At 46.7% G+C, this 14,885-nt stretch overlaps 1 protein-coding gene across 4 annotated transcripts; it reads left to right on the plus strand.

Moving 5' to 3' along the window:
• Positions 1 to 590: 590 nt before the first annotated feature.
• Positions 591 to 14,835, plus strand: CCNE2 (cyclin E2). 4 transcript variants are annotated; one of them, XM_055799218.1, is made up of 12 exons: positions 591 to 667; positions 2,751 to 2,789; positions 2,882 to 2,990; positions 3,135 to 3,194; positions 5,147 to 5,298; positions 7,361 to 7,496; positions 9,920 to 10,066; positions 11,115 to 11,210; positions 11,982 to 12,116; positions 12,860 to 12,971; positions 13,795 to 13,949; positions 14,389 to 14,835. In XM_055799218.1, the coding sequence occupies exons 2-12, from the start codon at positions 2,776 to 2,778 to the stop codon at positions 14,488 to 14,490; spliced, it is 1,218 nt and encodes a 405-aa protein (XP_055655193.1). In that variant the 5' UTR covers positions 591 to 667; positions 2,751 to 2,775; the 3' UTR covers positions 14,491 to 14,835. The 4 variants fall into 4 exon arrangements, with proteins under 4 accessions (XP_055655193.1, XP_055655192.1, XP_055655195.1 ...); XM_055799217.1 differs by lacking the exon at positions 591 to 667 and adding an exon at positions 994 to 1,060; XM_055799220.1 differs by lacking the exon at positions 591 to 667 and adding an exon at positions 994 to 1,060 and having other exon boundaries at positions 3,138 to 3,194.
• The last annotated feature ends 50 nt before the right edge of the window (positions 14,836 to 14,885 follow it).

Here is a 14,885-nt window from a genome sequence, read left to right on the forward strand (position 1 = left end):
CCGTCTGCGGGCGACTATGGAGGCTGTGCTTGGGGGAGGCCTATATTTCTGCTGGGGTGAATTTATCTGCGGTTAAACGTGCTACAGAAATGGAGGGAGAGGGAAGGGACTTCAGGTATGGTTTCGGACGCGAAGGCTCAGCCCCTGGCGGCAGGGCCGGATGCCTCCATGGGGCGCAGGCAGCCGAAGGCCATCCTTGTGCGGCGGGACGTGCGACAGCCGCCGGGCGGCGGGCTAACACCCCGCTACCCGCGACGCGGGGGCGTCAGGGGGCTGGTCCCGCGGCAGCGGGGTGTGGGTGCGTGAGGGGACTGGTGCCACAGGGAGAAGGGGGGCGCCGCCGAGGGGCGGCGGGCTGGCACCGCGGACGGGCCGGGGGCGCGCAGCCCCGCTGACAGGGGCCGCCCTGCGGCGGGCGCGAGGAGCCGCCCCGCCCTCAGGCCGCGGCGGGAGCCGGGCGGCGCGGGGCGCGCGCGGCGGCGCCGTGTTTACATTCCGCCGCCCGCTGCACGTTGCCGCGGAGCGCCGGGCTCCCATTGGCGGGGGCCGGGCGGAGGCCCCGCCCCCGGGGCGGGCGGGCTGCGCCCTGCCGGGCGCGCGGGGCTGCTGGCGGAGCCGCACCGGCGGGTCGCGGACGCGGGGCTGGATGCCGCGGATCGGGATGGAGGTGCCAGGGGTGCCCGGCCGGCGGGGGAGAGGGGACTGGGCTAGCGGGCGGCTCTCCCGGCGGGGCGGCAGCGGTGGCAGCCCTTCTTCCGGCACTTCCCGCCGCTCTCCCTGGACGCCTCCGTCAATGGATCGGGGCGGGGGGGCGGACACCGAGCGGGACGCAGGGTGTCCCCGCAGCGGCTGCGGGCAGGGGAACCGCTGGGTCCGGGGCGGCCCCGCGCGAAGGGGCGGCGCTGGGGCGAGCGGGGCGCGGGCGCTGGCGGAGGGAGGGCGGCGGGCGGGGGAGCTGTCTGCCGCCCTCGCACATGCGCAGCGCGGGCCCGGGCCGCGCTATATAGCGACTTGGCGCCGGCGCCAGCTGAGCAGCACGGCCCGGGCGGCAGCGGCAGAGGTGCGCGGGGGTGGCGGGTGGGGGTCCCGCTGGTGGGAATGGCGATGGCCGTCGTGCCATCACGGTGGTGGTGATAGTGATGATGATGATTGGCGGTAGTGGTAGTACTAGTCGTAGTGCCGGCGACGGTGATGATGGTAGCGATGGCAGCAGTGCTGGCGGCACCGGCAGATCCGGTACCGGCGTGAGGGGCTCAGTCGCGAGGGCGGTGGGCTAACGCGGGGCAGCAGCCGGGCGCGGGAGCGGGGAGGCGGGCTGCCCGCCCGGGCACCGTTTTGGAGGGAGAGCGGCTGAGGAGAGCCGGGGCGGGGGGAGGATGTCCGCGCTCGGCCCCATCCGCCCCCGCCGTGCCCTCCGGCCCGGGGTAGGAAGGCTGCCGGGCGCCGCCGTGAAGGACGATGGCCCGGGCGGGCACCGCCGGCGGGAGGCAGCGCGGCGGGCCGTGGCGTCGGCGGGAGCCCGCCATCGCTTCCCCCATCACCCCCCCGGGGCCGCCCGGTGGCGAGGAGCCCCGTGGCGGGGGGCGGGCTGCGCGCTGCCGGGTTTTGGAGGGAGACGGGCGCGGTGGGGGGTGGGGAAGCCGGCCGAGCTTCTTGGCGGGCTGACCCCGATCGCCAGCCCGCGCCGCCCGTCCTCGCCCCACCCCGGCCCCGGCGGGTCCCGGCTCGTCCCGCCCTGACCCTCGGGACAGGGGCCCGGCGAGGAGGGTGCCTGGCGCGGGCACCCCCCGATCCCTGCCGCAGCCCGCGCTGGGGGGGGTGTCCCCCGCTGAGGGAGGGTGTCCCGGCTGCCGGGGGGGTGGGGGCGCCGCTGTGTGCGAGGGTGCCGTTCCAGCGCCCCCCCTTCCCCTCAGCTTTTGGAGGGAGCCTCGCGCGCAGCAAGGCGGGAGCGCGGGGAGCGGGGGCCGCCGTCCTGCCCCGCTCCCGGCCCCCTCACGCGCCCCCTCAGCACCCCTCGATCGTGAGGGGGAGGCGGGCAGGCGGCGGCGCGGCCCCTTTTGGAGGGAGAGAGAGCGCGGGCGGCGGCGGTGCCCCCCACCCCAGCCTGACCCCCGCTCGCCCCGGGGCTGGCCGAGCCGCCCGCCCGCCGGCACGGCACGGCACGGCGCGGCGCAGGCCGCCGCCTCCCCGCTCTCTGTAAATTGGCGCGGAACCGGCGCGGCGGGAGCGCGGGCGGCGGCGGGCGGCCCGGCACGACCCATCCTGGCAGGTGTGGGGGGGGCCGGCGGCGAAATCGTCACGGAGGGAGCCGCTGCACCGGCGAAACGGGTGTCTGTGTGGGTGCCTGGTGGCTGCAGCTTGCAGGGTGTAGAAAGAATGAGGGGGGGTCACAACCCGAGGGACACCCCACCCCCCCATCTTCCGGTGTGGGAATTGCCCCTTTACAGCTTTCCCCCACCCCAGGCTAGGTGAGCCCAACTGGCCTGAGGCGAGCTGACTGCTGGCATAGCTGGGCATCCCTGTGTAGCCACTTCAGCAGTGTAACTCCCCGTGTGACCTGGAGCTGTGTGTGGTGATATACCTCAGATGCCCTCTGCTCAGGCATTCTTCACACCAGTAAAATACTCGTGCCCTTCTATTTCATTTGTCTAAACCACTCTTCTCTTTGTGGCACATCTTGTGGTGGACAGAACTTGGTCCTGACTTCTTGAGGATATGTTAACTAAGGTTATGTTACTCGTTTGATCCAGGTAGAGAACTTAGAACCCAAAGAAGATGTCAAGACGCAGGTAAGCTGTTAGCATTGTAATACACCAAGCTTGTTTGTATTCATCTAAAAACTGCTGCTCTCTTAATGTCCATGTCTTTTTGCTCTTTGCAGTAGCCGTTTGCAAGCCAAGCAGCAGCAGCCATTATCATGTCAAGAAGAGTCTCCACAAGAACTGCAGGCACCAGAACATCTCCAGACCAGAAAAAGGAGAACGGCAGAGGTGACCGATTGGAAAAGTTTAATTATATTGAAAGTTCTGCAGTGCATTTGGATGGGAGAATCTTTACTCCACTGAGTTAGAAAGTTGGGCAGGAGTAGGTGTGCTGGTCGTTGTCAGTGTATTGATGTGTGTCTCTCTTCTCAGCAGGAGGTAAAGAAAAGAGAAGATGGGAAAATTGCTAAAAAGCATCAATATGAGATTAAGGTAATTCAATGCTGAATACCAGTTCAAACTAGGTGAGGAGGTCCACCTGGTTGGTCCATTCACACTTGGCAGGTGTGAAGTGCATTCCACACTAGAAAGTATTGAATAGGGGAAATTTCCAACTTCAGATATTAAAAACTATGGGAGCCTGGCACCTTAGCATCTTTTTGTATGTTTTTGCTTTTTTACGGGTGGCTTTGTTACAGATAAAGGGGCCTTCAAGGTGGAAACCACGGCAGAGTAAGGTTAAGTGTAAAAATGAGTATAAAACCAGGTATTTCAGAATAATTCCATATGCAGAGCAGGTAAGGCCTAGAGGCAAGTCTAAACAAGATCATTGCACTTGTTTTAACTTAAGGTGTGGTTTCACGGCCATTTAGTTATGAAGACTTATAAGCTCTTTACTTTCATTTAACTGTTCTTCTGATTATTTAAATCGACTTAGGAATCTGTTTTAAATAACATGGGCTACTCCTAAACCAACTGAGGGGGGCTTTACAGGTTTTTTTTTAAGTGGGTTAGTAAAATAACATAACTTTCTCTTGCAGACAGTCTTGTTTGTAGTTATTCTGTTTTTAAAGCAAATGAGACTAACGGCTATCGTGAAGCAAAACTCTTCTGTTGATTGTGAAGCTGTATTTGCAAACTGTGTAGGCAAAAGTGCTATATAAGTATATCAGCTGTACTTGAGGTGAAACTCCGTCTTACAGCTTACCCTTGCCTAAAGGAAGAAACCCTGCTCCCCTGTCTTTGTTCCCTTGATAGCTGGCCACGCACTCCATCACCTGTCTTGCTCCTGTTTTGGTTTAATGTTTAAATGAAGCAGTATGAAGGTTCAGCGTGCTAATTTGGCACTAGTGAGTTGAATCAACACAGCAGAGGGTCTGACAAGTATCAAAGCTGACAAAGGAAGGAAGGGGTGCAACTTGGGCAGTGAGGATCACAGGAGAGAAGGAGTACACAGCTTTTCTCATAGCTGTGTGCTGTTAAGATCAAATCTGCTGGAACACATAACTTCAGTCTTAGGGTATTTTAGTCTGACTGTAAATAGGTTAGATATACTAAGGAAATGGTGTGCGGTTTACCTTGCAAAACAGCTATATAGGAAAAGTTTCTGTGTTCACGGATGGGTGTTGCCATTTGTTCTTAGTGAATGGGATCCCCTCCTAACCCCAGAAAGCATAATTCAAGTTCTGTGTCACCATTTTGAAGGCTGTCAGCCATTAGAGCATTGTATATGTTCCATGCATTTGATATCTCCTTACTTGTATAGGTTATGTACAGCCAAATAGGTATGAGTGAAACAAATTACACAGTTAATTAAAGCAATCTAGAATTCCTTCTCTGTAGCTTTAACTGCATGGATAACTTTGTTCTCTTCTCCTTTTGAGTCATTGCATCCCGTATTTGGCATTGGTAAGCTGAGAGATAGTTCACAGCTGCTGCTTGCTCAGTGGGTATCTAGTTCTGGAGCTGAGATGGGTGGCTCCTCTCTGGAGTGCTTAATTGGAAGATAACAAGTTGTTGAATTTCCACTGAAAGACAGTAGAACCTCCACCCTCTCCTTTCTTTTCCCTCAGAGTAGATAAGTAGATAGGACTGGCAACCTAATGTCTTGTGTTTTAGTAGCCATGAGTACCTTTGCCTGTGTACTGTAACTGAACAGCTCAAGCAATGGACAGGTTACTTGTGGGTTCATAAACCAAAGACAATTGTCTTCCTCAAAGCTGAGTTTTTCAAATTTGTCAAATCTGTTTATACATGTTCTGTCTTGACTACAAAAGGGTTTGTTGGCATTTAATCTCTCTGTCTTGTTTCAGTACTTGAATCAATGCTGAGGTCCAAAAAGACTAATATATGTTACATATATTGTTGTTACTGTAATCCGCTTCTTGCGTTTCTTGCTCCCATAGTAAAATCAGTATTTAAAAGACACCTTGTTTATGTTACAGAGTTGTTGGCCACCCACGATAACAGGAGGCATCTCACCTTGCATAATTATTGAAACTCCTCACAAAGAATCAGTAACCTCGGATTTCTCAAGATTCAAAAAATACAGGTTCAGAAACCTCTTCATAAATCCGTCACCTTTGCCAGAACTCAAGTAAGTTTACCAGAGGCAGCAATTTTTGTTTTATCAAATATGCTGAACTACTGTAGTAAAATCTGTTGTTGTATCGTGACTGTATAATAGTGGACAGTACTGAACCCATACCTCTACTTGCGTTCTCATCCCACAAACAATTCAGTGTCCAAAAAACCCAGAAATTCTGTGGGTGGTTTCCCCCCACCCTGATCTTATAAACACACTGGACAGTTAATTTTTGCCTTTCAGAGCTGTCCTTTTATAAATTAACACTGGAGACTTAAAATGGTTAGGAGGCATGTGATAGATAGTTAAACTAAACTTCCTTCAGTCTTGTTGGAACAGAGTGACCAAAGAATACTAAGGAAAGTTTTCTTTAAGAACGTAAAAATGTACAAAACCGCAAATAAATTTGGGGCAATATTGCTGTTCAGGTAGCTTGCTAATGCCACGCAGTTTACTTGGCGCAGTCACAGTTCTAGAAAGTTTCCCTTCTGCAGAGGGATAGATTAGCTGACCAGAATTTCTTAGCCATTCAGGTGTATTAAGATGAGTACGCTGGTTGCTGTTTGTATCATCCCAATGTTGAGTGAAAGAGCTTTTAAATTTACTGCAATGCATTAGGAAAAACTGCTGAGGTGAGTAAGAGAAGCAGGACATGAAGCATTACTTTAAAAGCACCTTTCCAGATATGTGATGTTTTTATCTGTTCTGGCCAAAACTTTATCAGAACTGAGAGATGCTGCATGGTGATGTTTTGCCTCAGTGCAAAGCAGTAGGTCTTTTACAGTCTCTTTCACTGAGTTTTGAACTAAACCACTTTTCTATTACTCCCAAGCCTGCTTTAAAGAACAGTAAGCTCTTCTCTATACCTAGCAAATAACATTTTTGTATGTGTTGGAAAACTTAGTGCCAAATAGTTTTTTACAAATAATAATTTAAAAAAAACAAGTATGGTGGATAAGAGAATTTTCATGCACTCCTTTAGCAAGTTGTTGGAAACTGCTGGATCCCAAAAATATGTTCAGGTACTGAATTCCATGCAGGGAGTTTAAATCTTGATGTTGACCTCTTGTCGATAGGCATTTGGTAAAACTGAGCTCTATCCTTTCTGACTAGCTGAATAAGAGGATCATTTACTCTTTCCTGCCTTCTTTCTGAACTGCTGTAGGAAGATCATAATAGGAGATGTCTTGATGCTTGCCCACTTAAATGGGGAGACTTGTGCATTAAACAAGCAAGTATCTCTCCAGCTTTGAAGTATGATGGCAGCGAAATGGAACTGATCTGGGTTTGACTTTGTAGGCAATACCAGTGATCAGGTCTGTTTAATACCTCAGTTTCTGCTTGAGAAAAGGTAAATATATAACTCCAAAAATTTCAGTAGGAATTCAACATTATATTAATTATGTGGTCTCCCTTTTAGCAACTGCAGGATAAGAAGTACATCTACAAAAAAACCCTCATCAATTCATAATAACAATAATTAAAAATTAAACCCAAGCTATATTAATGGTATAGGCATCTTCTTCCCAAGTAGCACTTGAGTGCTAATAAATTTTAAGTTAGCAATTGACAAGAACTCGGTGTTTTTCACTATTAACTGTTTCTGAGCCTTAAGGTAGGCTAGAAAAGGAAGGGATGGATGAGTAACGTCATCTGTAAATGTTTTTCTCAAAGTAAACTGAATAACTTTGTGTATGTTTTGTGTTTCTTGGGGAGTTGGGGTGGTTGTTTTTTCTTTTTTATGGGGAGGGTTTGGTTTTTATCTTTCTCTCTGGACTGCTACCTAACTAGGCAAAATAGGAAATCTGGTTGTATGTGCAACTTTGGGATGCCCGTGTTCAGTTCTATTGCCTGTTCTATAAAACCGGACTTGCTGATCATCTTGGCAAGTTGCTGTTGTGATGATAGAAAACTGCAGGTATACTTTGAACATTTTATAATCGCCATAAGGATCTTGTAGTATGTGCAATTTTTCTTTTTGTTCCTAGATATCTGTAAACAATAAATAATGTTTTATACTCCTTTTGTGAATGTGTATATACTTAACAATGCTTTGTGTAACTTTATTCCATAGCTGGGGAAATTCCAAAGATGTCTGGTTGAACATCCTGAAGAAGGAGAACAGATACGCTCATTGCAAACATTTCACATCACTACATTCTAGTTTGCAACCTCACATGAGATCAATACTGTTAGACTGGCTCTTAGAGGTGTGTTCTTTTAGTTACTTTGCGATGCGTTATGCCTGTGAAGTAGGCACATAAAAGATCTGATAGCAAAATGTACGGTAATGATGAATGCCCAAACTAGTTTGCAACGGGAGGGTTACAAGTTACTGCTTTTGATCCCCATGCTGTGCTACATTCAGGTCTTCCTTGGCAGGAGATGCTGAACCTTCCACACAAGGCAGTACTCTAATTTTTGCTTTTGCCACACTAGTTCCTGGGAAGGAGAGAAGTCTAGTTTTGTGACACTGAAAACGCTGTAGACAGATTAGTTATGGGGCTCTAACTTTACATCTTAGACTGTATCTAAGCCACGAGACAACTGCATCTGTTATGAGGATTTGAGTTACCACCCTGGCCCTGTCTACATCAAAAGTGCTTAGATGTCAGCCCCGGCACTGTTTTCTGACTTCTTAGTGATTTATTAATTCTGTCCTATAAGAAGAAGAGAGCAGAAGAAAATAGTGTATTACAGGCTGACATCTGAAGGTTCTTGATGTAGGCAGGCTCTTATTTGAAGAGGATTACAAATAAATTGTATCCATACTCCAGTCCAATTGCTTGACTTAACACTACTCCAGTTGTCAAAATGGAAGCTCTCGGTCTTGGCAGCCTATGCAAAGGGATATTAGTGTTGTAAATAGACAGCTACGTTCTGGAGGCGTTTCCAAGAACTCTATATAGAGCATATTTAATTACCACTGCCAAAAGCAACGTTTGACTTGGGCAATCCTTGCCCATCTGGAGAAGGGATCTTGCAGGCTTACCAATTCCGTATCAAGTACTCCAAGGAAGCAGATGTTACAGTGATGTTACAGTGGCCCTCTTGCTGTCTTGGAACAGTGCTAATAGCAAGGAATTTCAAGGGAAAGGAAAGGTTTTGGTTTAGTTTGGTTTTTATGGATTTATTTTTTTTTAAATACAGTCTGAATATAAAAGCTATTCCAGCTGTGTACTTCACTGCTTCCTCTGATGCATAGTTTGCAGACCACTATTAAATTGCATTTTGTTGCTTTTTTTGAAAATCTTGAACTCAGGAAATCATCCAACTTTCAAACAGAGATGTCAAACAGCCTTGTTGTTGTCTAGCTCAGTAGTTCTATATGCCACAGTGGATTAAAATTCCAGCAATTTTGAAAGTTCTCCAGTAGCTTCTGACATTGTCTTCTGTAACACCATGGTCGAGATGCTATTTAACATGACCAAACGTTATTATATTTGGGCAATACACTTGTACAGAAATTGTGTCATTTATTTGTGGGTGCAGCTGGTCTGTACATTTTTAGTTCTGAATCTTGTTTGGAGCAGTAGTTACTAATATCAAAGTAGCACATCAACTGATAAATACTATCAGGTCTAAAAGAATGAGCTGTAATGTTACTGCCAACTGTTGCATTTTTGATTGTCAGGAAGGGTTTTAATTTGCAAACGAGCTTGCACCCTTATCATAGGAAATAGTTAGGGGTAGTGATTTGTCTAGTATCCGCGTGAAATAATGGAGTGCTTTGTATCTATTTCTTAGATATTCTTTTCTCTTCATTGCATGTAGATTATAAGTGATTTATAAATATCCAACTGGTTTGTAGTTGCGGAGGGGATACAGAGTTGCAGATGAGCTGGCTTTGTGGTAGACCCACCCAAACTCAGTTGGAGATTAGAAGAGAAAGTAGGCCACTGCCTAAGATCTCCAGGCCTGGGCAGTCTCCTTTTTTTGTTGAACTGGCATTTGAACCACTTTGATACAATGCAGGTATTGAAAGTTCTCCCTGCCAGGGAAAGCCATAACCGTATGGAACAGATGGCTGTTCTTGCAGTTTTGTTCCTGCTTAGTGAGGCTGTTGGTGTGCCTGAGGGGCTGCAGGCAGTGTTCCTGGCTTGCCAGCAGAGCCCCCTCAAGCTGGAGCTTCCAGGTTTATTTGCTGCCCAGCCAAAGACTCTGAGTTTTTCAGTGGTTCTGCCCTTGGACAGACCTATTAGGAATACAGGGGGGATCTGCTCAGAGATTTCAATTTGAGGTTTGAGCCCAGAGTATTCTTAATCAAGCAAACTAGTGGGGTAATTTTGCTGGGTGTCCCTCCCCCTCCCATAAGACTTTCTTCTGTCAGTGGAAATTGTACTCATTTTTTAGGGAAACTGGATGCTATTTAGATTGGAAAAAGCATACTTTGGAAGTATGGTAGTGCATCATAGGCAATCCATGTTTACGTGGGAGCATGGAAAATACTTTTTCCAGTCCCATATTGACCACTACATCCTAACACACTTAGGTATACAATAGTTTGTGTGTGCAAGAGATAAAATTGTTTATACTGTGTTTTAGTATTAAAGCTTGGATGCTCCAATGTGTGTACATAGACTTTTATAACAGATAACTGAATTGTTTGGGTTTTTTTGTTTTCCTGTTGTAGGTATGTGAGGTGTATGCACTCCACAGGGAAACCTTCTACCTAGCTCAAGACTTTTTTGATAGATTCATGTTGACACAAAAGAACATTAACAAGAGCATGCTTCAGCTTATAGGAATTACCTCATTATTCATTGCCTCCAAACTTGAGGTAAGAAGCTCTGTTACAGAGTTGAGGATATTAAGATTGGAATAACTAAAAAGACAGTGATAATGTATGTATTCTGTCTGAATATTTTGAACTTGGTAGTGTACATACAACACTGAAGGTCAGAAGGGGGAATTTTTTTTTCCTCTTCCTTCAGTTGCGCATATGTCAATCTCTTGGAATGTAGTCTTTGTCCTCCCTTTCCTCAGCAGCAGGGAAGGAGGCTGCACAAACTTAAAAGGTATGCAAATGTGCTAGGAGTAGTTTTGTTTTGTTTTGCCTTTCCCAAATGTACAGCAGTTGGCAAACAATCTCAGGAATGGGTGGTGGGACTTGAACAAAACCAAGCCTAAGTCTCCAGTTGCCTGTACGTCAGGCTGATATCCCTAAAAACCTTTACAGTGGAGCCTTTTTCTTTTAAAGTGCAGTGGTGGTGATACATCTTGTTGGCAAATTCTCTTTTACTAACACACCTAGGTATATTTGGCCCTAACTGGCATGACTGGGCTGGCAAATTTCTTTGTTAACCATCTACTGCACCATGGATTTTGCCAGCTACAGTGTTTGTGGGATTTTTTTCTCATCTTTTTGTAGCATGTTGGCGGGATTTTTTCCCTTTTTTTTCCTTAATCTATGTGACTATATCAGCACTGGTATTGCACATAATCTATCAGCAAGCCATTTCTAATACAGCAGTGTGCTGTATGAGAATTAGGATGGAGTATATCTTTGCATCAGCTGGAATGGCTGAGTAGAAAGTGGTATAAATGAAAGGATGTTCTGATTGCCTGGTCAGCATTTATTTCCCAGAAAGCTAAAAGAGTTGCAGTAAATCTACTGTGTTTTACAACAGATAATATATAACCTAATCGGTTTTAGTATCTCCTCATTCTGTAAGTTTCAAGTCACTCCATATAATGAGAAAAACACTGTTCCAGCTTAAGAAAAGTTACTTTTCAGTCCATATTGAAATATTATTTGCCAGTATCTTCTCAAGCTTTCTTAGAATTAAAAGGCACTCTAATCTTCACTTCCCTCCCTCCCTTTAAAGGAGATCTACGCTCCTAAAATACAGGAATTTGCTTACGTCACTGATGGTGCTTGCAGTGAAGACGATATTGTAAGAATGGAACTTATTATGTTAAAGGTAACAACTTTGTTATGTTTGTAAGTGCTTCTTAAAAGACTGTCCCGCTGAGCCTTGTATTTTAATGTAACTTACTTGCTTAAAAGAGGAACGTGTTTAGTTTGTCCCTGTTTCTGCAAAACAATGAAACCTTCACTGTATGTGTAGCGGACCCCCAGACCCCCTGGCTGGGGTGAAGTCCCCGTCTGTTAGAAAAGGACAGGATTACTTGTATGAAAGTAAAAGGCTTTCAGCAGTTGCAGCCAACCACAGGACAGGCTAGAAGGCTGTTGCTGTAATGTCCTGCACTTGCCAGGGTCCTTTGCTGTCCAGGAACAAGGGCCTGTAGGAGAGCCAGGCAAAGAACTGATGCTGCCTGGTGCCCCTCATGTTGGAAAGGCTTAATCTTTACCATCACAGAACTCCTTACACATTTATTCTTCCTTAATAGATGTGAACCGCAGGTTCAGGCAGCTAGCTTTGAAGGCTTGGGAAATAATCTTAATTTCCCAGCTTCTGAATGTGGAAGATACGTAAGATTCATCTGCACAGGCATAGGGACACATGTTTGTGCTGATTTTAATACACAGAACGATACTGTTCAAAAAGTAGTGAGAATACAATCTAAAATTAATATTTGTCCTTGAAATTGTACATAATATTTAGGGTCTTTTGAGGATCTGTGCAGTAAGCTGAGCAATCTTGAAAGAGGAGGTGTGGGAAAAGAGATCAGAGGACAAAACTATCCTTGTGTGGTAGTCTAAGTATTAACTGTTTGTTTAATATTTGCAGGCTTTAAAATGGGAACTCTGTCCAGTGACAGTTGTCTCTTGGCTGAACCTCTATCTTCAAGTGGATGCTTTGAAGGATGTTCCGAAAGTGCTGCTACCTCAGTATTCTCAGGAAAAATTCATTCAGATTGCACAGGTAGGTGGTAAACTGTATTGAAAAATGCTTTTTGGAGCCATTACAAGCACACTGAACCTTACACCCCAAAAGCCGTTAAAGCATGCTTTTCCTTGTTTCACCTCACCCGTTACTCTGTTAAGGAGTGGGCAAGTTTGACTCTGCCGGAGTGCTTCATACTCAGTTTTGAGGACGAGCGCCCATGTGTTTCTTGTCTCCGTGCTCTCATGGATTTCAAGACTTTTCTGTGCACTGGAAAAATAACAGCTCTGAGAGGAGGGATAATTTAAGATGCTGTGGACAGTTAACTGTTTTTACCTGTGTTGTCTGTAACAGTGTTCCGGTGTAGTTGCCCAGGAGGCAGGCTGATGAGCATTTTGACTACTTGGAAACTGCTTTAGTTCAGTTTTTACAGGCATGTGTCGTGTTGAGCCTCAGAGAGGCTTACTGAAGTGTAGATTGGTCCAAGTCACTGAGCTGCAAGGTGGTATTTAAGAAAATACCTTTCTCGAGCTCTGCTAAGAGTTTGTGTAACACGTACAAGTGAAGTGTCTTGCATACTACTGGTAAAGTGCGGATTGGTTTGAGACCCACTTGAACCGTAGGTTGGTGCCAGCAATTAATTAGATGCGTGCGATTGATGCTAAAAAGCTCAGGCATGTCATAGAGCATAGGCTGTAGGACTGCTGTATGCATAGCAGTTTCTGAGACAGGATTATACTAAAGTACCATCCTGTTAAAATTTGTGCCTCTTATTTCCTCAGCTGTTAGACCTGTGTATTCTGGATGTGAATTCTTTGGACTTCCAGTACAGAACACTAGCTGCTGCAGCGCTCTGCCACTATACCTCAGCTGAAGTAGTTAAGAAAGCTTCAGGTAAGCAGCCTTTGCAAAAGCTTGGTTTTGTTAGGCTGGGAATGCTGGAAGCTGTCACATGCCTGAGGCTGCCAAGAGTGTAGCGTATCGGTTTACCAGGCTGCCAAAGAGCAAAAGCTACATGGACACTTGAGCAGTTTGTTCTGTTCTGTGGGGTCCTCCCAGTTTCGTTTCCCTTCTACCAATGTTTCAGATGTTTCAAAGACTCAACTCTTTCAGAAGCACAGTCTTTGCTAAGGAAATGAAGCGGGTTGACCCTTCTTACTTTTGGGCTAATACTGCTCTATGACTTCCAGTTGTTTTGGGGATCATTAGCTACATGTTAATTAAGCTACTTTTTCTCCTAAAATGGAGTTACCAAGCAATCACCCTTGTCTGTCAGCCATATTCAGTTGTCATATTCATACCTTTGTGCTAATTCCCACCAGCCTGTTCCCTACAAAGTGGGGGGGGGGGGGGGGGGGGGGGGGAGAAAAACCTAAGCTCACTTAAGCTCATCTCGTGTGTTGCCTGAGGTTCCATAAAGGGCTGTGACAATAGTGTCTGTTTTTATAGCTATAAATATCTTCATTTATATATGACCCCAAAATCTTGTGTTCAAGGTGAAAAAAGTCACTGCTTTGCTCAAGAGGCCTATGCTCACTTCAAAGTGGTGTGGCCAAAGACAGTAACAAGCACAAGGAAACACTGGAAGTTTCTGGGAGGGTGTTTCTCAGTTTTTATCTGCAGTATTACTTATTGTTGGTTTTAAATTTACAACCATCTTGTAACACTGCACAACTCCTTTGTGACTTCTAAATACATTACCGCGTTCTTCCTCCAGGCTTAGACTGGGAGAGCATTTCAGAGTGCGTGGAATGGATGGTTCCCTTTGTGAGTGTGGCAAAAAAAGTCCCTGCGAAGCTGAAGAACTTTAAGAAGGTTGCAGCAGAAGATCGACATAATATCCAAACACACACAAGTTATTTGGACATGCTGGTATGTGGTTTGTGGACTTGCAGTTCAGGCAGTTGAGAGTGCGTTACACACCCCTTCTCCTGAGGCAGCTAAGGGTGGCTGAACACCTACCTGCCCACACCTGGCCTGGCTCACCTCAGCCAGCGGGGCCAGCGGTGCCTCACCTCTTGTCTCTGGCTCCTGCTTGATGATGCTATAAACTAAATGTGTTTTGCCAGAACACTCACAGACTGCAAGCAAAGGCTTGGATTAGAAGTACTGGTGGAGTGTGTTTACAAGATAATAATCTTTACTTTGTTGTGTAACATCACCTTGGGTTTTTATTCGGTATCCGAAATCTGGAGTACATGAATTGTACCAGCACTGTGAGGAAAGCGCTGCTGAGTCAACACTAGTGAAACAAAAAAGTAGAACTTGTCAAAGGTATTAACTGTTGTTGTCTTCCTCCCCTGACACACAGGAAGAAGTTAACAGTGGAGTAGCATCTACTGCCCCGGGTCAGTTATCACCTGTGTCAACAGGAGGAATAATAACCCCTCCCAAAAGTACGGAGAAGAAATGAAATATGGACAACAAACATCATGAACAGTTTTGGAAACAGGACTTGGTGCTTCAGAACAAGACCCCACTAAAGGTGACTCATGCTCTTTATGGCTATTCAAGACTTGAGCAGAGATGGAAATTGAGACCAGTGTCCACCTACAGGCTTGGTAAAGAGTTAGAGCGAGCATCTGTCACAGGAGCCCAGACTACTTTAGTCCATTCTCAGACACGACTTAGTTCAACTCTGACCATTCCTAACTTAACAGATTTCAAGAACTGGTTATAAATGGCTGAGTGGCAAAGTTTGTCCACTCAATCTACATGTCAAACTTGCTTTAACTTTGGCTAGTCATACAGAACTTAATGACAGCTTGTACATATTACCTCTTCTTGACTTGGTGTTGTGTTTTTTTC

This window comes from Falco peregrinus, chromosome 3 (genome assembly GCF_023634155.1).
Source record: "Falco peregrinus isolate bFalPer1 chromosome 3, bFalPer1.pri, whole genome shotgun sequence".
NCBI lineage: Eukaryota > Metazoa > Chordata > Aves > Falconiformes > Falconidae > Falco > Falco peregrinus.